Source organism: Onychostoma macrolepis, chromosome 04 (assembly GCF_012432095.1).
Source record: "Onychostoma macrolepis isolate SWU-2019 chromosome 04, ASM1243209v1, whole genome shotgun sequence".
Lineage (NCBI taxonomy): Eukaryota > Metazoa > Chordata > Actinopteri > Cypriniformes > Cyprinidae > Onychostoma > Onychostoma macrolepis.
The window spans coordinates 27,612,877-27,638,279 of record NC_081158.1 but is presented as its reverse complement, the minus strand read 5'-3'; the positions used below and the strand labels follow the sequence as shown (position 1 = coordinate 27,638,279).

At 36.3% G+C, this 25,403-nt stretch overlaps 1 protein-coding gene and 1 long non-coding RNA gene across 2 annotated transcripts; one reads left to right on the top strand and one right to left on the bottom strand.

The window, feature by feature from the left end:
- Nucleotides 1-39: 39 nt before the first annotated feature.
- LOC131539613 (uncharacterized) lies at nt 40-9,748 on the top strand. The gene is made up of 4 exons (XR_009270927.1): nt 40-201; nt 882-961; nt 4,564-4,638; nt 9,610-9,748. It is a non-coding gene; the product is annotated as an uncharacterized LOC131539613 (long non-coding RNA).
- braf (B-Raf proto-oncogene, serine/threonine kinase) lies at nt 5,285-25,274 on the bottom strand. Its single transcript, XM_058774243.1, is given in 22 exon segments — nt 5,285-8,362; nt 8,455-8,608; nt 9,662-9,796; nt 10,065-10,196; nt 10,274-10,392; nt 10,515-10,561; nt 10,719-10,895; nt 11,551-11,635; nt 11,718-11,835; nt 11,926-12,059; nt 13,178-13,297; nt 13,999-14,038; nt 14,435-14,594; nt 17,006-17,125; nt 17,417-17,565; nt 17,810-17,912; nt 18,592-18,631; nt 18,634-18,694; nt 19,973-20,230; nt 21,067-21,168; nt 24,989-25,172; nt 25,270-25,274. Coding segments are annotated over 21 exon segments (2,445 nt in total). The 5' UTR covers nt 25,157-25,172; nt 25,270-25,274; the 3' UTR covers nt 5,285-8,339.
- Nucleotides 25,275-25,403: the final 129 nt, after the last annotated feature.

Sequence of the window (25,403 nt, the reverse complement as noted above, 5' to 3'; positions counted from 1 at the left end):
ACTGGGCGGCGTAAGCGGCTTTATGGTCAGTTTGACAGTCTTGTTCAAGTAACACGTGCAGACCGTTTAAACACATCTTCTGCAGATGACAGCTCAGTGACAATATTGTAATATTAAACAACACATATTTCAGCTCTTCGACAAATAAAACCGACGCGTAATGCGATAAAGTGCAGGAAACGAGTGTCACTCGACTCACCTGTAAGTGTCTTTATCACACTCTTCACTTCTCTGGCAGTATTCTTGTTTAGTCCTTTTCAATTTGTAAGTCATTATTTCAAGGGTGTCTTTAACTTAAAACCTACTGTTTAACTTAAAATCTAATGTTTAAAATGGCTACTTGCTTATGAAGCTTCTATGAAAGTTTATCAGTCTTTGTTTACATGCTGCTCTCTTGCTGAACTCTCTGTCAGAGCATTAAAATAACGAATGAATAGCCTTCTAATATTCATATTGTGACATAGGAATCTTGTATTATTCTGTGTTGTTGTAGTCTTGCTCTAGGTAATAATCTGCTTTTAACTACTGACCTGTTATTGTTCTTTTTTTATTTTAGTAATTGTTTATGGTGAATTAAAACCTGACCATAACCTTTCAAAATCAAAATAATGTAAATATTAGCATTATAATGTAACACTGAATAGAAAACTTGTTTTGTTTTCTATTCAGTGTTGTCATTTTGTGATATGTAAAACAGTCATTTAATTTTGTCACCAGAACTAAACTGAGAACAGTAGATTGAACCAAAATGATTTCTGATACAGCAGTATTTAAGTATAATATGCTTTGCATTATATATATTTTCTCACTATATAGTTTTAATGTCGACAATGTCTGTCTTTATTGTATTACTGTCTTATTTTTATGCGTTTCCCCTACAGAATAAGAGATGCATTTGGACTATACAGAGGGACATGTGGACAGACATTCACTGTAATGATGGACATCAGCTCATGGACAGGTGAGACTTCTAACTTGTGTTTTATCATGTACTTGGCATATAGGTTACCATCATTTTCTTTTTTGGAGGTAACCCCTTTTTGGAGTTGGGACAGCATCATCCCAACGTGTTGAGGTGGGGCTTGAACCAGCCACTCCAGCGCAACCTCATCCACAACAAACGTGTGTTCAGCCACTTGCACCATCATGGCTTTCACACTGATTACTGGTGTTTGGGGCACTTCGTTGAACATAACAAGACATAACAAACATAAGCAATAGTGGGATTTCAGTTTAGGGGCCTGTACCATGAAGCCGGATTAGCTGGCTAGCCAGGTAAGTTTCAGTTTAGTTTGCACCAATCCTGGGTTTTAGGTACCATGAAAGTGGCTTGGCTTTTTGCAGCATTCATTGGCATAGTAACTTACACTGCACAGCTAACCTGCTCCGGGGCACATTATGTTCTGAGTAAGAGATCTCAAACTGACACACGTCCGACATAAAAAAGTTACTCCCCCAGTTTATCTTGCTCCAAATTAAAGGTCACTAGTACTAAAAAAAATTGTCTGGCTTTAATGATAATTACTAAGAGTTATTTTATATTATTTATTTTATTATATGATTTATATTATTATTAATCCATTACACACAAGCAATTTTAGTTTAACAGTTATTATAAATAATTTATTTTAAATGAATGTTAATATATACAGATTGTATATAATATAAATAAGTTGTAGAATCAATAGATAACGCTTTAAAAATTACTGTGACCTTACATGATTCTCTATTGCTGTATATTTCCAACTATATAAACTAACTTAAGTTTCACTTGTGACTGCACTGATAAAGCAAGATGATTTCTTTTATTTGTCCTCTTTCATGAACAAGTACTTTTTTCATTGTAAATGCGTTTAAATTCATCATATTCTTCGATCTCTTAACCTTTTTTAGCAAAACCTAACCTTTAACCAAGGCTGGTGATGTCACACATTCATGTGCATGTGCTCCACAAATTCAGGATCAAAGCCTGAGTTGACGATCAGCATCATGGTACCAACAAAGCTGGATTGGAGTGGTTTGGTTTTGCCAACTCGAAACTAATCCTGTAACTCTGAATTTGTTCATCTACCATCATGGTACAGGCCCCAGGGGCCTCATTTATAAAATGTTGTGCAAAAACCGTCCTAAATTTGATCTTACGATCGTTTCTCAGAAATGCGTACGTGCGATTCATAGAATGAACGTACGAACAGAAAACGAGCGTACGCGCCTATTTCAGATGTGAAATCTATGAATTGCAAATTATCTTGAACTTGCGCGCAATTGAATGGTTTCAGCTCTCTGCCTTGTAAACGACTCCTAATTAATATCATTAACATATAAAATATCACCAATCATCATAATTTAGAACAGCGACCTGCAAGAACAGCTTACATTTTAAAAATTCTGCATTACTCCGACAATAAAAAGTGCGTACGTCTGCTCGGAACCTGACGTGACGCTAAGCACTTTTCCATGTCAAAGACCGTTTTTATAAATATGAGCGTTGGCGTGGATTTAAGCGTACGCACACTCTAAGATCAAATCTGTGCGTACGCACGCTTTATAAATGAGGCCCCAGGTCTTTATGATGAAAGCCCAATGCTTGATCTCCTGAGCAACTGAGTCTGTTTGTCTGGAGGAGTGTTTTATTAAGAGCTTTGTTTTATTTGACGGAAATTTTAAGCAGTTGGGGGATTTGAACCTAGACTTTTATACCTGAAGGCAAATGCTTATCCTCTGTTCCATAGAGTTTGTGATGAAGCAAGGCTTCTTTTAGGTAGGTAAATAAGTACTGCAACGTTGTGATTTGAAAAGGTCTCTTCTATAGATTTGTTCTTTAAAGACCTGCATTTAAAAACAGCATCATGGCTGGCATGTAAAACTGCATTATTTCTTCTTGTAATATTTGTTACATGGAAACATTAAGAAATGTGGCATTTGATCCCAGACTTTGGCATTGGAGGTCCTTTCAGCTAAAAAAAAAAAGTAATTTATTCACAACTGGAGGATCCCATGGGATTCATCAATGCTCATCTTGAGCCTCATAGCAGGACTAGAACGTTGTGTGTTTATGAGATTTTACCGGAAAAGACACTGATATCAGTTGAGTCATGAGTGGTATATTGTATTAAATAAGATGTTATGGCACAAGTGATAAAGGTATTCTTTTTATCAGTTTATAAAATCATAGTCATACCAAAATAAAAGTCAACATGAATGACAACTTTGAGATTTTTATTTTGACCAACAGAAAAAGTTTATGAAACTCATTCAGTCCCCCTCTCTGAAAACATAATTTAGATAGTGGTATATTTGTATGCAAAATATCACAATGCAAATCATTTAAAAAAAGAACACTCATTTTAAAAAGTTATTAAAGTAACTTCAATTTCTTATAAACATTTTAATCCATCTGCTATTTTGTGTTACTAAATCATGCTTATTTGATTGTGTGTAATTCATAGGCTCTACATGCATGTGGCAGGTTAAATGGGCAGATCAGGTGAATCTGCAGCTGTGACAGGTCAGAAATTTCCCCAGGATTGAGTAGCATAAAATTGCTTCTAACCGTAAAACTTGTATCTAATTCTTTTCCAGTCCTAACTTGAATGTGCCACAGATTTACTCAACATATACAACAAAGATGTGCTTCTCTGGGTTACAAAGTGCAGTTTGTTTTTAGTAAATGTCAAGATCAATGCCAGTATCTGATGAGTACAGCACAGCTGAGACTGTAGAAACGCTTTCTAGGGCACTGGAATGTGTGCTGCACTAAAAGTGTAAGAAAAGCTTTCAGATGGAACAATACATGTCTTCAAGGGTTATAAAATCACCCTCTGGAGAAGTTCCCTCCAGTCTTTTTGTGTTTGTGCACCATTTTTCAATCCTGCAGTCAAGTTACTGCCCCCTTTAAAATTTAGACAAGCTCAGATCCACCTCTGACCTGATTATATACAATATTTACATCTAATACAAAAATGTATGGTCTACATAAATGGCAGATATCTGAGAGAGTTGTCTGATATTGAGAGATTACGTTGCTGTACAAATCTGGGCATATAATAGATTTCTTCAGAGTGGAAGGAGGTCAAGGGGCAGGTGTACATGGTCCACAGGCTGGGGGTAAAACGGCGGGTCAGCGCGTCCGCCAACCTTAAACGCAGGTTGCAGATCGAGCACACAATGTGGTTTGGACAGCAGGACTGCGAGGGAGTCTGCTTGGTTTGATTTGAGGAGGAACGATTTTTGGAGGTTGGAGGCAGGGACAGAACAGGTCTTTTGATGGCACTTCGTTCTCTGAGGCGGTCCAGGGATCTTCTCAACTCTTGCTGTGCACCTTGAACCCCAGCCAGCTCCCGCTGATACTGCACATCCAGCGCATGTAGGGTCCGCTCAAGCTGCAGGCTCTGACGCCTCTGAGCGTTAGCCAGGGAACGCTCTAAGATTGACATGAAATATCAACAAAAAGATTTGAGTAAACTAGCCCTTATTGGAAATTGAAAACAATACAGTAGTGGATTAATTAGTGCATTAATTTTTACTGATACCTCGTTCATTGTGTCTTTTCCTTCTTGACAGAGAGATGAAATTGGACATGCCATGCTCGTCTGGAAGAGATGAAGATATGTAGGATCCAGTGACAAATCCTGAAAAGTTGAGAGCTCATATCATGTTTTTACCTTTTATATAATGTTAACAGTGTAGCACTAAATTCAGCTTTCAGGGGGGTGATATGCATATACTAGATTTATATATTTTTAATTTTACATATGCAAATCACAAATCTATATCAGACACTAATATGGAAATTTTGGATAATTGTTAAGAAAATAATACATTAATGCATTTACTCACCCATGGATGTTGCAACAAGCATTTACTGTCTAGAAGCATCCAAATATAATATCCCACCAAGACGATTTTTGTGAATACACAAACTTTTCCTTTCTTTTTCAATCTAAAGATAGGAAAAAAGGCTTCTGAAAGTGAGAAAGTCTGTTAGGTAACCTAACTTTTATAAAGCGACAGCGTCTCTTCTGAAGGATCGAAACAAAGGATTTGGAGGGGCCAAGAAAGAAAAGAGTGGGCAGAGCTAGTGAGAGAAAGGCAACTCCTCTTCAACTTTACAAAATAATACAGAAAATAAGAGTTAAAAAATCTACTTTACAAGCCAAAAAAACTAGTATAATCATAAATATAGCATCAAAATCAGAGGTAAATGTGACTGCCTTTAAAAATCAAATTGTGCGTCACATCGAATTTCAAAGAAAATGAAAATAAAAGCACAAAAAACATTAGCCAGTTTTCATGCACTTCTTTAATATATCAGTTTTTCATATTCACAACAAATACATTAAGCTCTTTTCCTTTTATATAATACAGTCTTAAATATTTTTACACAGAAATATTTTCTCAGAATTTCATCTATCAAAATGTCTTTTCTTAACCTTTATTTCTTAAGTTGAAACATTTGAAGTCATTTCATTGTTTTTATCTCCATGCCTCCTAGCAAACGGACAGTACTTCCTTTGTACAGCTATTTACAGATGAAAAGAGTCTCCCAAACATTTGTATGATAGTTCTCACTTGAATTAACTTGCACTGGGGTGGGGGGAGGTTAAAGTGCAGGCAAGGCAACAGAAAGGAATGTGATACGGACGTTTTTGGTGAAGGCTTTAAAAAGCAAATAAAATGGGGGTTTGGGGAGTGAAAGAAAAATTGTTATAGAGAATCTATATGTGTGTGTGTTTATCTCCAAGTTGTAATTAAGCAGATCCCCAAGTATTCCAGTCAAGAAGGATCAATCCTTCATAAGTCAGACCTCTTCAGTAACATTCCCATAGAAAATAAATACAGCATTCTTAAAATACACCTCTACCATCTCCATATGCAACCCACATTAGGTTTGCCAGCTTAATCTGGTAACAAGTTCATTCAAACGTCTCGTCAAAAACTATACATGTGAAAACTGTGACCACCGTCACGACCCAAAGGATCCGTGGAGCTCCTCTCTCCTTAATGGCAAGTTTAAGTGGCGGAACCAATTCACAGAGCATCGTCCTTATAAAAATAATCGAAAAAGAACCAAAATAAATAATTCAATCCATCTCAACAGAAGCAAGAAGATGGGGCGTGTGTCCTCGCTTTTGTAACAGAGCACGAGAGGCGAACCAAGCGCAGAGTCTTGGTTATCTGTGCAACATCAAGCATTTTGTGGAGCCGAAAGCAAAAATGTCATTTCCTACGAGAAAAAAAGGAGGCGGAGCCACTTATTTCACTATGAAGAGGCTAAAATAACGAAAAGCATCCCTACGAGGGTATTTCCACCATCCACAGTGTCTAGGTGAACTTCAGGGCTACACAGTGCTAGTGTCACTACAGCCCAAAGCTATGCTAGAGGGTTGACGCAGAAGTCTTTGGACCAACTTGAAACGAAGAATCGCTTTGTCGCCTGTTCGAGTCATAGGGCGAATCAATTTGGTCGAAGATCCAGATAACCGTTCTCCGGCAATGGCGAAGGTGGACACAGATGGCATTAGGAGGTTGGATTAAGCTTTGGTTTTTAGTGTCCCATGGCCCTGCCTGTTTTTGAAATCAATTTTCATTCATTTTGCAATCCGGTAACCATGCTTTAACCTCTTCATATGACAAAATATATTAAGTCTTTAAAAAGGCAAAATTGCTTATCTGCATCAGTCATTTATACAAAGTGCACAGACACACTGCGTAATGTCCATTTCAGCAAATCACAGAATGAGTGAGAGAAAATATGTATGTATGCATGCATGTATATATATATATATATATATATATATATATATATATATATATATATATATATATATATATACACACACATATACATACACACACACACACCTCTCTGAGAGTTCAAACAACACCGAACAAAAAGTAATACAATTAAAGCAATATAAATTAATGTAACTTTGCAGGCCTGCCTGTCTATAACACAAGAAAAACTATATGAAACTTAAACTTAAAAAAAAGCTATGACCCGTGAACAAATATATCGGAATGAATCCAGCGGTGCAAGGTCCAAAGAGTTGTCACATGACTCGGATGGATCGAATCTAAAAAAAAACCTATTAACTGTTATGGCCTCAAAGGAATGGCTTCTAATAACAACAGTTAAGCTTAAAATTGTAGTGAAAAGTACAGAAATACATCTGAAATACGCCCACATTGTTACTCCATAGCAAGGCTTCGTGTTTGCTTTATACAGTGGGTTTTTCTACAAGAAACTTTAAATAATATAACCTCTGACTTGTTCAGAAACATGACATCAGCTACTATAAGGAGGCGAAACTAAATCAAACTAAAATCACATTCTCTAGAAGCGCGGAAACCGCTTTGATTTTGCCCACCTTGGACATGTCTGATACTATTTGTGCCGATCCAAGAGAGGCTAAAAACATTTCCCCAGGCGTCTTTGCGTGGGACATGTGAAATGCAAAATAAATAAAATTTAAAAAAAAATACTAGAGTTTGCCTTGACAAGGAACTAAAAACAAAAGAACCTACAGAATATTCTAGAATATACATGTATATATTAAAAAAAAAAAAAAAAAAAAAAAAAAAGAGGTCTTTTGATGGTTGCTTCATTTACCACGGTTCACAAACTATATCTGTAACTGAAAAAAGGGTCTGTTTTTATCTACAACATATGACCCTTGAGGGGAAAAAAATGCTAAAGACCAAAGAGATCTGTATTATTAGTAACTCCAGCCAAGGGCGACATCTCGTAACAAACTCATTGCAAGAGAAAAAACATTTCTAAATATCATTCAAGTTATCTCCTGACATTCAGCACCTTTCCATGACTGCGACTTGACGTCCTCTCTCTTATGCCAATTTTCCCATCATTCCATGCCACTGGGCCCTGTTTTCTGATTGGCCAGTGCTGTGTGTTGTTCCCCTCCAGGGGCGGAGCAAAGGCAGGGCTTGTGCTCCCAATATCATTCATCCCAAACCCATTTATCTTCCTTCTTGGGGAAAGGTTTTCATCCCCTGCCACAATCTTTTTGGGTTTGTTTGCCTTTTTCTTTCCAGTGAGCAGCTGTTGGTTTCTCACATCAGTCGTTTTTGTTGTACGCTGCATTATTGAGTTGTCCTATGTGATGTTTATGACATTTTTGTAAAATCAGCAATGACACCCTGCAGAGATCATTTTATTTTAAAGCAATTCCATTGAGGCCGTAGCTCTTCGGGTAAAGAGGAAGAAAAACAGCACATTCTTTGAAAACTAGTCCTTTTCTGTGTTATGGATGAACCCACCGTAGGAACACAAGACGTCGTAAAAACTGACAAGGGATGGAGTTTTAGGATTTGCAGCACTATTTAAATGCTGAGAATTCACCTAAAAGTGGACACAAAGGACAGATGTGTGTCAGTTTCATACTAATTTAAGCAATACAAGTCAAAAAGGTACAACATTGTTTGAGAACTTGCCATAGCCACCAGCCTGAATGGGCGTCTTGGGGGAAGCGCAGGCGTACAGGCTGAAGTCCTCTGTCTGGAATCCAGCGCGGTTAAGGGACGGTTCAGAAGCGCTGCGGTGGATCTTGGGCAAAGAGCGTGCCAATAACTCAATAGAGGCCAGGATCTGCCATAAATAAATAATATTATATTAAAATAAAAATCATGAGTGCACATGTGTTTAGTGCTCACACTGCACATAGTGTGACCCGCTAAATAGAACTATGAAAAATAAAATAATTATTAATAGTAATAAATGGTATTACTGCACTTTATTTAGTTCATTTTTAAAATAATACAAAATATTATATAGAGTGTGATAAAGGTATTATATTTAAAAATAAAAAAAGATTAAATAAAAATACTATTATTTTATAGTACACTTAAAAAAATACACTGCTTATATTTACATTTAAATTTTTTATTTTTATATGAATTTTTCAACACTTTCAAATCTAAAATCAGCAAGCTTTTATTTTGGTGGGTTGCCTGCAAATAGGTTTTAGCACTGCTGAGTTAAGCGCATCAGTGAATGAATGCAATGTTACTGTTTTGCGTTTCGCTGTCAAACCGGCAATGCGTAGCCTAGATATAGGCTTTCAGTTTTAATAAAAATCTTATAAAGTATTACAGTTAGTCGATATAATACAGTGATTGTGCATTAACAGCTGTCAACAGTGTCGGTGCGCAAATCAGCGGTCTGAACTTATATATTATATATTTATTTTAGTCATGCACGTGCATCTGCAAGCCACTTATGTGCATCCTTGTATATTATATAATGCTTTTAATTACATATAACATGACCTTTTTTATTTATCCAGCGGACAGATCACAATAGAGTAAGAGTGAAATAATTAAAATACTCATTTTGTGATTTTATTTCAAGACGAGGCCATAGTTTGTTCTGTAAATCACCATTTAATAAGAAAAAGAAATAAAAGAAGAAATTAAATGTTTCCTCCTGCTGTACTGAAAATATACCAATTTTGTGTACTGTTACACCAATAATACATATATATTTTACTATTTGAAATCAAATAAATTCAAATTCAAAGCTGCATTCTGTTCATGCCACTCCGATCTTGTGGCAACACACCTTGACATAAATCTGCATTCCCTTGACAGATTGGAGCCAAATTGGAGAAAGAAGAAGTTTGACAGGTGTTCCCAACATTACCTGAGGGAAAAGAGGTCTCTCCTCTCGCTTTTTCTTCAGACAATCTGCCATAAGTCTCTTCATGGCCTTGGGGCAATTACTGCGCACTTTGCTCAGGTCAGGAGACAGGTAACCCCGGCCAACCATGAAGATAATCTGGATGAGGAGAGATATGCACATTCATTTCTGCAATTTTCAGATACTGGCAGAAATTTTTCAGGGTACAGACTTGATTTAAGTCATGTACATCCTCTTACTAGTAACTTTAACATTCAAAATTGAATTGATAGGACAAAAACATAAAAAATAAGTAGTAGTCATACTTATGCAATTAATAATAATAAAAAAAAAAAATTCCACCTAGTCATCATATGAACTGTTTTGAAGGGATAGTTCACCCAAAATACACTGCTAAGAGGTTCACCTGGTCTCTGTTGTTGATGTTAGAGTAAGGCAGAGCCCCTGACATGAGCTCATAGAGCACAATGCCAAACGCGTAGACATCCGACTGGAAACTATATGGGTTTTTATCCTGCAGTCTGATTACCTCTGGAGCCTGAAGCAGATCAGCCAAGATGCAAATGTCAGCACAGAAGAAACACTAACATAGTTAAGACGTGTTCCTTCACTCACCATCCACAAGATCGAGCCAGAAAGCTGCTCAAACTGATGAGAGCCACTCCAGCGGGATTTCACTGTAGCCAGACCGAAATCACCAATCTTTACTGTTAGGTCCTCATGCAGAAATATATCTAGGGAGGTGGTGTTAAGGCTAAGAGCATATGGACACACACATATATCCATCAACAGTGACCTGAAAAGATAAGATTTGTGGATTTTTATATTTCTATAACAAAGATTTTACAAAGGATACTGTTACTCTTCAGATCTCTATGGATGATGGACTTGGCGTGCAGATAGCTGTGGATAAAATGATTTACAAGTGTTAAACTTATGCATCATAACCTGAGCAGTTGAGTATCTGATGCAAGCAGGTTTCACGCTTTCTATTCAAGACTTAATGGATTCTTTATTTTTAAACATTACATTGCTCTAAAAACTTTTGAGTGTCACTCACTCCATGCCCTGAGCCGTCTGACGGGCAATGTCAATCAGCTTGATCATCTCAAACTTGGTCTCGATGATGTGCAGGTGGTGGTAGAGACTCGAGCCTTCACACCACTGTGTAACAATAGCCAGCTGGGGTTTGGTTGTGTAGCCCATGAAGAGCAGGATGTTCACATGGCGGGTTTTCCTGCGGGAGATAAAGAATTTTTAATAAGCTTTGACAGAACAATGTTTTGGTAGCACAATGTCAAAAATGTGAGTAACATTTAATGACAAGGTTTACTATTAATTGATTTTTTTCCTTTTTTTTTTAATGTTTAAAGATGAATTCTGCTACTTAATCCATGTATTTTATGATTAATAATTTTTTTTACGAAATGAACAATTGTTACAATATTGCCTTTAAGTTTCATCGCTCAATTCCCAAAAGAATGAGAAGACCCTAATGATAGAAAAGGCAATAGTCAGTGAAACTCTAAAATTGTCAATTTTAGAGAATTTCAGTCAAATAAATATGAGATTTTATTTTATATTTAATTGTGTTCATTTAATTATTTATATTTAATTGTGTTCATTTAATTATTTATATTTAATATCATTAATTTAATTTAATTATTTTTTGTAACAGTTACCAACAATTGGTATAGTTTAAACCTTTTTATTATTTTCTTCTAATAAAAATAATATAAAACAAAAAGCTATGGTATTGGTAATTTCAACAAAAAAAAACATTAAAAAAAAACAAACAAAAAAAACAACACTATATTGATTAACCACTACCTAAAACCTACAATTTGGACAGACACTATCCCCGTTTTAAAATCGTAATTTTAAACTCTTACCTGAGGACACCCACTTCATTCTTAAAGGCCTGTAGCTGCTGTGGAGTGGGAGCTGTGACATTCAACATCTTTACGGCCACATCACCTGTGGAAGAGGAAGACACATTTAGCCTTTCCTGTACATTCCTTTATCATCTTTAGACCAAAACTGTTCTCAAAGGACTTACCGTGCCACTTCCCCTTGTAGACTGTTCCAAAAGAGCCAGATCCTATCCGCTGTCCCAGGGTGATCTGACCTTCTGGGATCTCCCAATCGTCGCTCGAGTCCCGTCGACCCAGGGTTTTCTAAATATTAGACAAAATAAATGTCAAAAACCATCTCAAATGACTTTTGAACTGGATTAGATGTGTCAAGTAAGGTCAAGAAATCTTCACCATTTTATTGCGGTCTTCAGACGAAGACGATGGCTTCCGCTCTCTCGGTTGGCAGGGTGATTTGGACACCTTCACATTGGGCAGGGAACCAGGCAGGGAGGCAGGAGGTGTGGCCGACAGGCCTGTTGTGGAGCCTGGCATTACGAGAGGTCGAGAAACAAAGTAAAGTTACTTTAACATGAAATATGAGAGCCAAAGAAGAGAGAGACAGAGTAAGAGGGGAAGGAGACAGAAGGAAAGGAATAAAATCTTTAGTCACATGAGGGAAGAAAGAGAGGGAAGGATCACGTCACAGCCCATGCAGTGTGAGATAAGGGGCTGTGAGCGATATATGCCTCGACTGAAGTATACTATCAAATCCCGACCCATATCCCATCTCTTATACTGTTAAATTAAAAAAAACTGTTAGATGAAAATCTTAAACTTAAAAAGAAAAAAAAAGAAGAATATTAGTTATGTTGCCTTGGCAAGTAGCTGATATAAAATAAGTTTAAATTTAAAGACTAAAACGGAAAAACAGCTAAATAGAAATATTAACTTCAATTAAAACAAAAAATATGAAAATAAAACCCAATTCAAAATATTAATAAATACTATTTAAAATAACAATGTCCGTTAAAATTAGCTGATAATTGTTTTTACGTTATGGTCAATAACTAATACTAAAATTCAATACTATTTTTTCTAAACAAATAATAAAAAACAAAATACTGAATGCTAAAAATTTTTTAAATGATGCAAGTCAATTCAGGCATCACAACATAATGTACAGTATAAAAAAATACTATATATTAATACTGTACTGGATATTCATTTTGAGATTTGCTTTTTAAGATAGTTTTTTATTTTGTGGGAACTGCATTTTAAGATGACATTTAACTGTTTTGTGTGTTTTTAACTGTGTTAGATAATGGCAAATGTGACCTAAATAAAATAGACATTATATATTTAATATTGACAGATTTATAACTTTTTTTAAAAGCGGGGCCTGTACTTCTGAAATGTCTGAGTGACGTGCCATTCTTTGCTTTACTAAGTGAGTCAAGTGTATTGAGTTGAGGAAAAGTAACTGCAGCCCATCAAACGTCAGTGAAAGCGTTTGTGTGAGAGGAGTGGCAGAGATAGTGAGAATTTAAAGGAGGAGGAGTGAAATTGAAAACACACAAGGTGGAAGACAAACACAGACAGACAGACAGACAAGCAAAAGACGAGACAAGGTGTGGGACACAGCCACGCACAAAGGCCTAGCTACCTCTGAACACTGGCTCAGGCTCAAAATCAAAGACAATGTCATTGGGATGGGAGGACAGAAGGGGGCTTGAGGTCCGTGTTCGGTTCTTCCTCAAGCAGCGGGCTGGGTGTTGCGAGGGGGCTGCAGGGGGGAGAGAGACAGACACGGGATCACTGGCCCCCGAAGCTCAGGTGCACCTCCTGTCACCCAATACCAAAATCCTGTGTCTACTCTCAGAGGTTGTTTAGAGAAGATCAAGTGAATTATAGGTGACACAGAGCCAGTTTTTCATTATTTCTGTAGACAGTCTGTCCTTAAAGGGACAGTTCACCCTAAAATGAGAATTCTGTTATCAATTACTTGCTCTTTGTTTTATGGAAAAGAGCAGCTCGAACATTCTTCTAAAAATCTTCTTTTACCTTCCACCAAAAAAAACAAACAAACAAGACAAAAAACCGGTAATACAGGTTTGGAACTACATCAGAGTGAGTAAATGATGACCGAATTTTCATTTTTGGGTGAACTTTCTCTTTAAACTTAGTTCTGGGTTCTATGTTTTGAAGAAGCAGAAAGGACAGGGGCAGGTTTTGAGAACACAGATTATGAATTAGTATTTTTACAGCAGGCCACTAGTGATAAAGAAAAGGGCTGAAGCAATTCACAAGCAGGCAGGGGAGAGAAAGGCCTGTTTGTCAGCTTTTACTAGCAGGCAGAGTGAGATGGATCAGCTATCCCAAACTTCTAAGGCCAATGACACAGAGATAGCACAAAGACATGGGATGACGGAAAGCCATTTGAATTCAGTGTGTCTTAGTGTATGTTTTGTTTCAGACAACACTTACCCCCATCTGACCTCGGCAAACCTTGATCACGGATCAAATCCTGTACAGAAATAACACAGATTAGCAGGGACTTGGGGAGACCAGGGCAATTGTAACATTTTGTGCTTTTTGCTTGCTACAAATGTACCTTGCGGGGGGGGGGGGGGTTATATTAATATAAACTTTTATATTAATAGACTTCAAATAAACAAGATTATATAGTTGAGGGCGCTTAATCTAAACACATTTAATAATAAATATTAATTCAAATAAATAATAATATAATGTATCTAAAATAAAAGCACACTTCAAATATTATCAATATTAATCATTTTTTTAGATTCAGGAAGTGGAATGTAAAGACATTTTTAAGTAGGACCTATAACATTAAAATGCATTTAAAAAAATCCTTTTGACTAAAATATATTGGTTAGCTGTCCAACTGTGCAGTTCTCACATCAATGTTGACCGGCTCGATGGTGTTGATATGGACGTTAGGGGCTGAAGAGGAGCGATCCCTCTGGCCAAACTGGTTGCGGTGGTCCTCCTCTCCAGGTCTAAAGGACTGTGGGATAGGGATGGATTTGGACGGGGACACAGTAGGATGGCACAGAGACCTGGAGAAAACAGAGACAGGAGAGTACAATGTAATTCTGCACAATAGACGATTAAAAGACACCTACACACTACAGTATATACTTAATGTGACCCTAACAGTTTCTCAACTAAAAGATACCCAGCAGTAAGTACACTGCTCTGCAAACCTGCAATTTAAATATTAAAAATAATATATATTAGTGCTGTCAAACGATTAATCGCATCCAAAAAGTTTGTTTACATAATATATGTATGTGTGCTGTATATATATATATATATATATATATATATATATATATATATATATATATATATATATATTAGTACACACACACATGCATGTATATACTTCAGAAAAATAGGTTGTTTATATATTAAATTATATATATATATATATATATATATATATATATATATATATATGTAAATATTTTCAAAATATATATTGTATGTGTGTGTACTTATACACATAATAAATATATATATATATATATATATATACAGGGCTCATAAAATTTCAAAATCCCTGGTAGCCCTTCGGCAGGTACTCTTCAGATTTTGGTAGCCGAAAATTAATTAACTAGCCCGAATTCAAAAATTACTATTTTCTTTTCTTTTCTTTTCTTTTCTTTTATTTATTTATTTATTTAATATAGAAAATCAGATAGGAGTTTAAATGTCAATCAAAAATATCTTCAATACACATATATGAAGGAAGGAATTTTATTTCACTATTTACAGGGTATCTGCAGAATTTTTTAAAAATATATTTAATTTATGACCCATTTTAAGAGCTGCACAAGTAAAATGAACACAGAATGAGCGGGGTTGGACAATGTCTATGGTAACATACAGTTTTGAGCCATAAAATTACATGATTTACAGTTCAGATACAAGTTTCCACAAAAACAAAAATCTTATACAACAGCGTTTCAGGCTATAGGCCGTTTTTATGAAAAGGGATCAATCAAACATAAATTGTTAATTTAAAACGTATAAATATTACTGTCTTAATTGTTTAGATTTTTAGAAGGCACATCAACTTCTTTCTTATTTACAACTCTGTGTTTGATGCGTAAAAACATGAGTTGATATCTGCATTGATCTGACCATAAACAGTAAGAAAGGCTTATTGGAAATGCAAATTCATTCTCTGCCACGAGGTGGCGCTTTAGGAGCGCTGAAATATTGCGGTTTCCCCGGAAACGCTGTACACAAAGCAGCTCTGCGCTCATAAACGCTGCTTTATCAGGAATTATAGGTAAAATTAAATTAAAATGCCAACGACACGTTTCTGAGGACAGTCGGTTCCCTTCAGATATATTCACATAAAGACATCCGCGCCGCGTTTTGACTTTAAACGTGCAGCGCTCATATTTATTCAATGACATCATTGCCTTTTGAAGTTTAATCCTGCTGTATCGCGACTCATGTCTTTCGGTCCCCAACTGTAAGACCTCTTGAAATTATAATTAAGACATTTCTTAAACCATTTAACATATTTAAAACTTTTTATGGCCTTAATTTTGATACAACTCACTTTCAGAGTTTTTAAGGACCCGCGGGAGATCTGTATTTAAGGAGCCCGTCGGGCAGGCGGGGATATATTTTGGCAGCCCGACTGGAAAACACAATAGCCCCGGGACGTCGGGCTAGCGATTTTGCGAGCCCTGATATATATATATATATATATATATACATATATACATATACATATACACACACATACATACACACGGTTAGGGGTCAGTAAGTGGAGGTTTTTTTTTTATTGAAAGAAATAAAATTAACCCTTTTATTCAGCAAGGATGCACTAAATTGATCAAAATAAAGACTTTTATAATGTTACAAAAGACTTCTATTTCAAATAAATACTTTCTTTTAACTCTATTTATTGAAGAATCTGAATAAATGTCTCAGTTTCCACAAAAATATTTAGCAAAACTCTTTTTAAAATTGATAATAATCAGAAATTATTAGTGAGCAGCAAATCTGCATATTAGAATGATTTCTGAAGGATCATATAAACTGGAATAATGGCTGCTAAAAATGTCCATCACAGCAATAAATTACATTTTAAAACAATTATTGTAAATTGTAATAATTTCACAATATTACCAATTTTCTATGCATTTCTGCTAATATAAATGCAGCCCTGATGAGCATAAGAGGCATCTTTGTAAAACATTTTTACAAATCTTGAAAAACCAACCCCAAAACCTTTGAAGAGTAGTGCATACAAAATCTTATTAAACAATATCCATATTATCATTTCATAAAATAAATAAATAAATATAAACTATGATTTACAACTTGCTATACATTAATGTAAATATAATATACAAGTATATAATTTTACTTAACATTATATATTAATAAGGTATACCCTACTATATGGTCACTGGAGTGCAGATGTGCACTAAAATCTTACCCAGTGGACTCGGATGGAGGGAGGGAGGGACACATCTCTGACACGGGTGTCGTGCCCTCTGATGACGCCTCCTCCTGGGTAATGGGGTGGTGCACCAGAAATTTTGATGCCAGCAATAAACTAAATAACAAAATTATAAACAAAAAATGATAACGTCAATACAAATAAATTATGCTTAACCATCACTTACCCAAAGCACACTGGACTATATCCAATTGGACAAACTATACACAAGATATGTTGTAAACTATTTCAAATATGGTGAATACTAATATTCAAGAAATAAACATTATTTTATTATTTAATTTTACACATCATTCACATGCTTTATTTTACTGTGCATCATGCATGGAGCAAATTTCACCCTTTTATGCATAATGCAGAAGTGAAAAATCTGCTATGAACACTCACTCCAGCTGATCGTAGTTGACACACATGAGCGGGACCTCTGTGCTGCAGCGCTGGTGGAACTTGTAGCCACACGTCTGGCAGCGGAAGCCCTGAAACAGCAGCTTCCGGCAAAAGTCACAGAAGGCCAGCGTGAAGAAGGTCTTTCGCACCTGTTGAGTCACCAATTAACACTTACAGTCATTACAAAGAATCTGAATGCTTCCAAAAAACAATATATATTACGGTCAATGTGGATGAGAAAGAGCTCAACACGTCTTCAATGTGTCAAGGTGAATTTAAGAAGAGTAAAAATCAAGAATAGAAATGACCACACCAATGTGGTCTATCTTCTTTCTTTTTTCGTCATTTCAGATTTATTTTAAGCCAGTTTGTGGTCAGTTTCATCATACTCACAAAATTATGGGTCGTCAGTGGCACATTCTCCAAAACCTCAACATGAAGCTCCTCCCCCGTCAACCAGGAAATGTCTGTGTCCCAGCCAATGGGCTTCTTCTCCCTAATGTGGGCGGGACAGTCATTAAATATGAAAGGGTTACTCCACCCCAAAATAAAAATTAATCATTAATCACTTACCCCCATGTCGTTCCAAACCTGTTAAAGCTTAGATCGTTTTCGGAACACAATCAAAACCATAAAAGTATGAAAGACGTCGTCAGAGTAGTCCATCTGCCATCAGTGGTTCAACCGTAACGGTATGAAGCTACGAGAATACTTTTTGAACGCAAAAAAAACTAAAGTAACGAATATGTTCAACAACTCATCTCCTCTGGTTCAGCGTAGCACCACTTTGGTGAAATCCCACGTATGCTCTTCTGTGTCAGCTGCATACCGGTTACGCTGTTTATCGTAGCTTCATAACGTTACAGTTGAACCACTGATGGCAGATGGACTACTGACGACGTCTTTCATACTTTTCTGGGTCAAGACAGTGAAAATTGTTTGGCAGTCAATGGGACAGTCACAAGCCTCCCGGTTTTCATTCAAAATATCTTAAATTGTGTTCCGAAGACGAACGAAGCTTTTACGGGTTTGGAACGACATGGGGTAAGTGATTAATGACAAAATTTTCATTTTGGGGTGGAGTAAACCTTGAAGTACGACTCGCAGTGTGACATAGCCTTGGCTTGTTTTTGCAGTAATGATGGTAATGTGTGCATTCAGAATACAGCTCTTACCCATCCTGAACCCTGTAAACAGCACAGCATTCTGGGATCAGCCTCGCATCATCAGAGCCTTCTTTAAGGAGTCTCTCACAGTCATCCCACAGCGAGCTGGAACCTGAAACACACACGTAAACCACTTACTTAAGTCACTTTCATCTCTTACAGTGAGACTGTGATTGCGTCTGGGTGTGTTTGATGTCTTGGCTCCAACTCATTCTGCCGCTTCTCTTTGCTAAACCAACAGAGACAAGCTGAGCACATAATCAAAATAAAGGGGGTCACCTACATTTGCTCATTTCCCATGGAGTCCTGCCGCTCTACAATCTGGTTGGAGTGGAAATGCCTTCCAGAAGCCCTTCCTTTCTAAACCCTGCTTGAAACTTTACTGTGAAGTATCGTCGAAATATCCTACCATGACAAAAATTCTCAAATCCAGATGTGGGCAAAATATTACAGACATAATACACCACCTTTTTTTATTTTTCATTTATCAGATGCTCTGTCATTAGGCCAGTATTATTAGCAGTATGCAACATTTACATTATAGTATTTAGTTATAATGTTTTGAATTCTTTCATTTTATATTTTCAGTTTTCAATTTAATTTTGTCATTTTATTAGTTAAAGATTTCTAACTTTATTTTTTTTAGTACAATTTATTTTTGCATATATTTTACTAGCATTATTTACATACTGTTATAGTAGTTTGAATTCTTTTATTTTTATATTTTCATTTTAGTTGTCATTTTATTAGTTTTAAGATTTCTATCTCTTTAATTTATTTTTATTATATTAGTATTATTTACACTTATTGTATTTAATAATATTTTTAATTAGCTTTTATTTTCTGTTTTCATTTTCATTATAGTTGTCATTTTATTAGTTTTAAGATTGCTATAGCTTTTGTTTATGTTTAGATTATATTAGTATTATTTACATACTATTATAGTATTTATTAATATTTTGAATTAGCCTTTATTTTTATATTTCTAGTTTTCTTTTTAATTTTAGTTTTGCCATATGCTTTTGTCATTTGTTTTTATTATTTTAAGTTTTCTATAGTTTCTATAGTTTTCATTCATTTTATATTATATTAGTATTATTTACATAGTATTTAGAAATATTAAATTATCTTTTTAATTTCAGCTTTTTAAATATATTTTTAATATTTATTTTAATCTATTTTGTAATTTTCACTAAATAGTGTAATAAACACTTCATTAGACATAGACATTAGGTTTTTACTAGGACTGTAACATTATTGATTGTAATGTAAATAATTACTTACATCATGCAAATTTATCTGAATTATGTTCATTAATCACACCAAATTATCTACATATAAAAGTGAAACAGTACCAAACAACAAGCAATAACCAACAACAATAACTCACCACTGTCCTCTGCTTGTTGGGCAGGAAAACCCTTACGATGGGTTTCTGGGGTGAACGTGGATTTCCTCGTGTCGCGTCTGTGGGGGTCTGCAGGACAGCCAATGTGTTTGGGGCGGCAGGGGCGCTCTGGATGGCCGGTCCCTTCACATCCAGCAGTGTGGGTGAGGAGCAGAACTCTGTTCCATTCCCAATGGCCTCCAAAAGCTGCTGTTCCCGCTGCTGTAATGCATCCAGCTTACTAGTGTACTCTTCATAGGCCTGTGGCATGGAGAAAATAAACCATTAATACTTTATGAACATGTTTCACATAAATGCTCATGTTTTGTAATGGTTGAAGGAGAAAGATCTGAGGTTATGCATTAGCCAAGATTGCATACATAGAAACTAAAGGCCTTATCAGTTCCTTTGAATTTATTCAGTCATTTCAAACATTAGAGAAATTATTTAGTTGTAAAGTGATCAATGTTCTATGTAGGCAAAAACTATGAGTTACATATATATGTGTGTGTGTGTATGTATATGTATATATATGTATATATATATATATATATTTTTTTTTTTTTTTTTTGTTTTGTTTTGTTTTCCATTACCATGTTGCTAAGCTAACAACAATTAGTATAAAAGCATACTCGCACATTTATATTAAGAAAAAAATAGTAAATTTTAACTAGATTTTACTAATTCTAAATACTTCTATAAATATTAAATTACTTAATTTCAATTAATTTCTCCCACCAGCTTATGTATGGATTTCTGCACTATGCTTGTTGCAATGCATTATGGGATGAATACTTAGGATGCCCCCATAGAATGTGACATTTTTAACATTTAGACTTAACTTGCTGTGTTTTTTTTAATGTGTCTACGATGCCTTAAAATGCCACCCATGTAGGCAGCTTACTAGATTCAGGAACAAAACCCAAAAGTTAATTGTAACTACAGATGGCGTAAAAAATTCCAGTTACTTTATTCATGATATTCTTCATTTATAACCTCATGTATCTTTCAAAATTAACATTCTTGGTATAGTAAAACATCTTTATATTACTTTCACATTACACTCATGACAGCAACTCTTTCTTGGGCCAACTCACCTCCAGGTATATAGATGGCGGATTGTGTTCTCCTCCAAACTTATCTAAAAGGGCTTCTAGGTGCTCTTGGGTTAACTTAATCATCTGTTTGATGTTCCATATCTGCAAAGAAAATTAAAGTTAGCAAACCAATTTTCCCAGCTTCCTTTCCTAGCTGATTCCTAGATTGATCAGAGATCTTTGAAAATTAACTATACATGAATAAGAACCTCATGTCCAGGCTAAATCTAATAAACAGAATCATTTGCTTTGTCTTCACTAAGCTGAAAAAACTGACACTGATGCCTGTCTCTAGCCCTGCCCACAGAAACTGCGATATAGTGATTAAATCTGAGGTGTGAAGTAAACAGACAGTGAGCATTAGCGAAGAAACCACTGCAAAATGCTTCAACTTGAACTGGAGTATTTTTTTTTCTTCTGTTAAATACTTTGTCCAGTCTCGAACTTAAATTGCTGAGACAATTTTAAGCCGTTCATAGACTTATTTTCCTGAAAACTGCCAACATTCTGGCACTTTCAAAACCTGACACAGCAATATTGTCTCAACAAATGGTGTGTGTGTTGGGGGCAGGACTATCCTTGTGTCTGACCAATGGAAACAGGAGGTCTTCAGGAAACCTTTTTTTGGACAATCGACCCTTCTTAAAGACCCTCCCCCACTCCCCGATGTATGAAAAATACATCGCGGAGCAAAGAGGAAACTAACAACACACTGGCAGACAAGACAGAGCAGGTTACTTCTGGTCTTAGCTTCAATATTTTGTCATTTTAAGAAATTCAAACAATAAATACCATTTTGTGGCTCTTTAATGCGTCATGACAGATCGCTTTAGCACCTCAGTTCAAGCGGCACGTGAACCGATCATCTCTTCCTCTTTACTAGTTATAGCACGAAATAAACATGAATGAACATCAGAAGGTATCTTGTTTCAAAGGCGAAAAGACGTCAATACACCATTTTCAAGTTAAAGTCCACCGACATTAATCTTCGTTAAACGCAGATTCGACGTTATGATTGGTCAGATCGCCTGTCAATCAACCTTGCTGCGAAGGGTCAATCCTGTTTTGACAATCATCACCTTTAACAGTTAGTTCCGATACTCTAAATGTACATTTTATGCAACTTTAATGTACAAAAATCTGACATTCACAACCCTAATATTAATATTTTTAAACATTTGAGGCCGTTTATCAGGAGATGATTTATCTAAAAATTTTAGGCCTAGTTGTTGAAGATTTTAATTACAGCACATTTTAAAAACCTTTGGTGTGCCTGAGGTCATGACTGTTGGCAACTGCAATTGGGAAAAAGTACTACCACATCCAATATTATAAACTTTTCTCTCTTAATTTAAAGTACTACAAAATTACAGCCAAGCATTTGCTCAAGGAAACATGCAAGCAATGCACTTGTTCCAAATAGCCAATAAACATTTTTCAATTTTGCCAAGCAATACAAGCAGCATCATAAAATACTCCAAGTTCACTGGAAAATGTCCCAGCCAAATAAACACAATCTGACAGTACTACAAAGCTTTACAAGTAAACTTTATTATGATCACCATTTGGAGAAACAATTTTCCAGCAGACTGTCAAGAAACTTGGAATGCCTCTACGCCCCCTTGAAATAGCACATTTAAGTGCATCTAACTTTAGTTCTGATTAAAAATCCTGCATTCTGAGAGTCAAGCTGCCACTTGATTCCTAATCAACGGTGCAGATAAACTGGCTCTACTAGTCAAATTAGTTCGAAAAAAGGCTAAAAGGCATCCGTGACAAGGGACTTTCTCAGTAGACTTGCCAGTATAAACTTCTGACAGACAAAGATTGCTGACAGTTTCTTAAACAGACATTTGTTACAAGCCTTTCTTTTAAAGCAAACCCCATGTGGTAATAGACTCCGTGTTTCCAACATGCAACATAACCGAGAAATAGCTCAATACGTGTGAAATAATTGCAGCCATCAACAACTTCTCTACAAAGAGGTCCAACAATGAAAATTTTGCCATCATTTACTCATCCTCATGCCATTTCAAACCTTATGTCTTTCTTTTTTATATATATGTAGAACACAGCAGCAGATATTTGGAAGAATATAGTTTTTTTGCCTCCTTATTACAAAAAAAAATAAAATGACAAAAAAAGGAACTGGAACTTTTACACTTGATAAAATATGCAAACACCAAAAAAAGTAGTCCATATGACTTGCATTTGACTTTTGAAGTCATACGATATCACAATGTAAAGAGCAAACTGAGGATGTTTGAATAATTTGTTAATTAATTGGATTGAACCAATTAAAAAGTTCAATTCGATCCTGTTATCAACCCACTGGAATATAATAGGCTATATCATATAACATGATACTTTTATGATGCTTTTGAATCTCTTTTCAACCATAAAAGCTCTCATGTTCCTTCAACATTCATGTCAGTAATGCAGCAATGTGACAACTCACTTATGCCAAATATTCAAGATTCTGGGTCAACGCAAGGGTTTAGGACCTCCCATTGCAAACCCCATCAAACTATTCTTTATTGGGAAGATATGTGAACTCGTCAAAGTCTATTGTGGTTATGGTAGTGACCATCAATAAAACTGCTAAGTTCATGGACTGTTCAATCAGATGAAATCATGCTCCATTCTTTAACGATACCGCATTTTTCACTTCAAGTAGGAGTAAAAAAGGTAATAATCTAAATATAGATGCTCTTTTAAAAATCAGCAAGACAAGTGCTGTGTATAATCGGACAGTATAACCCTGTTACAGCAGCCAACAGTACAATTAATCTAATTCCCACTAAGCACTCACTCCTACAATGATAACTTACACAAGCTGCTCTTTAATCCAACTAAAAAGCAAAATAGGTAAGCTGTTTCCTGAATAACCAGGTTTGTGACCTGTTCCATGACGGTGTAAACTTTCTTTACTTTCCAAATGAAACATAACGAATGGATGCTCTGCACGAAAATAAATGTTAAGTCAGTAGGAAAAATGGAAAATGGTGGTAGATGGTTTCTAAATAGCTTGAGAAGAAAGAAACCAGCTGTAATGTTCCAAAAACACAGCTACCTTTTGGTAAAACTGTTTTTGGATCATCGTAGCTGGTTTCGAGCTTGTAGAGCATCAACTAACCAGCTGGTAATAGGTGGTTTCTGGAACACTGTAGATGCTCCAACCTGGTCAACCAGGCTCCAAACTACAGGTTACTAACTTAAACTGGACGTTTCTGCAGGGTGCAGAATGTACTCACGAAATACCCCAGAGTGTACATCGAAGAGCAAAGGCCCCCTATAGCAGCATAGGTGATTTGTGCAGACAGCCGGCTGACAGCTTAGAAGAAAGATGCACAATGCAATAAATTTGCACGGGATCAAAAATAAACGTAAAACGTTAGCAGGGCCCAATGCACGAGCAGAATGACATCACTGCAGATTTAAATGTAAATGTAAATGCATTCGAACGCAGACTCGCAGCTCGCGCCAGCTGGTGACACAAAGGAGATAAAACAATGCATGCGAGCCTTTAACATTCCCCGTTGCATCTGTAGTTTCCCATTAATAAGATGCATCGCAAGGTGAGATATGTAACGTAGCATGCATGCTATGCAGCGGGGTCGGGGGGAAAAAATAAAGCCAATGAAACACGAACAGGCCTTCTGATAAACATTGGCTCAGAGAACTGCAATGAGAGAATTATAAATGGCGTCATTCGGAAATGCACCTTGCGAAAATGCATAAGCGCACGATATAAGATTTGCTCTACTACATATATATGTATGTTCGTGCATCATCTCGCCCCCTGCAATGCAATGCATCCCCACACGATCCGTATTACAGCCGGTGTTTCCTGAACATCTCTATCCAGCCCTGCTCCGCTCAACACCCGAGCTCTCCTTCAACCCTGACTCCCCCATTGTACCTCCTCGGGAATGTCCTGTTGACATTCGGGTATCGCCGCTCCTCCGGGACTGGCGGGTTCGAGCCCCGCGCCCAGCTCGTCCAGTCCCGGGTCCCGCTCCGGATCGCGGTTCATGGTGTCTCCGTTGAAGACGGGCGGTGGGGACTCGGCGCTGCTCAACGCCGCCATTTTAAACCACGAGAAACTGAGTGGAAAATAATAGAGGAAAGAAACAGAGAACGAGACAGGAGGGGGAGACAGATTCACCAAATGTAAACCCGTAGAGGGGTAAATGGGGATACTGGATGCCGACCAGTGCAATGATATTAAAGTGTAAATTATAAAAACGAATAAGTCACAAATTTGTTTCAGCCATGTCGTTCATGCAACTTAAATTATCCCATTTTATGTTAATAGCCTATCAGGTAGACCATAT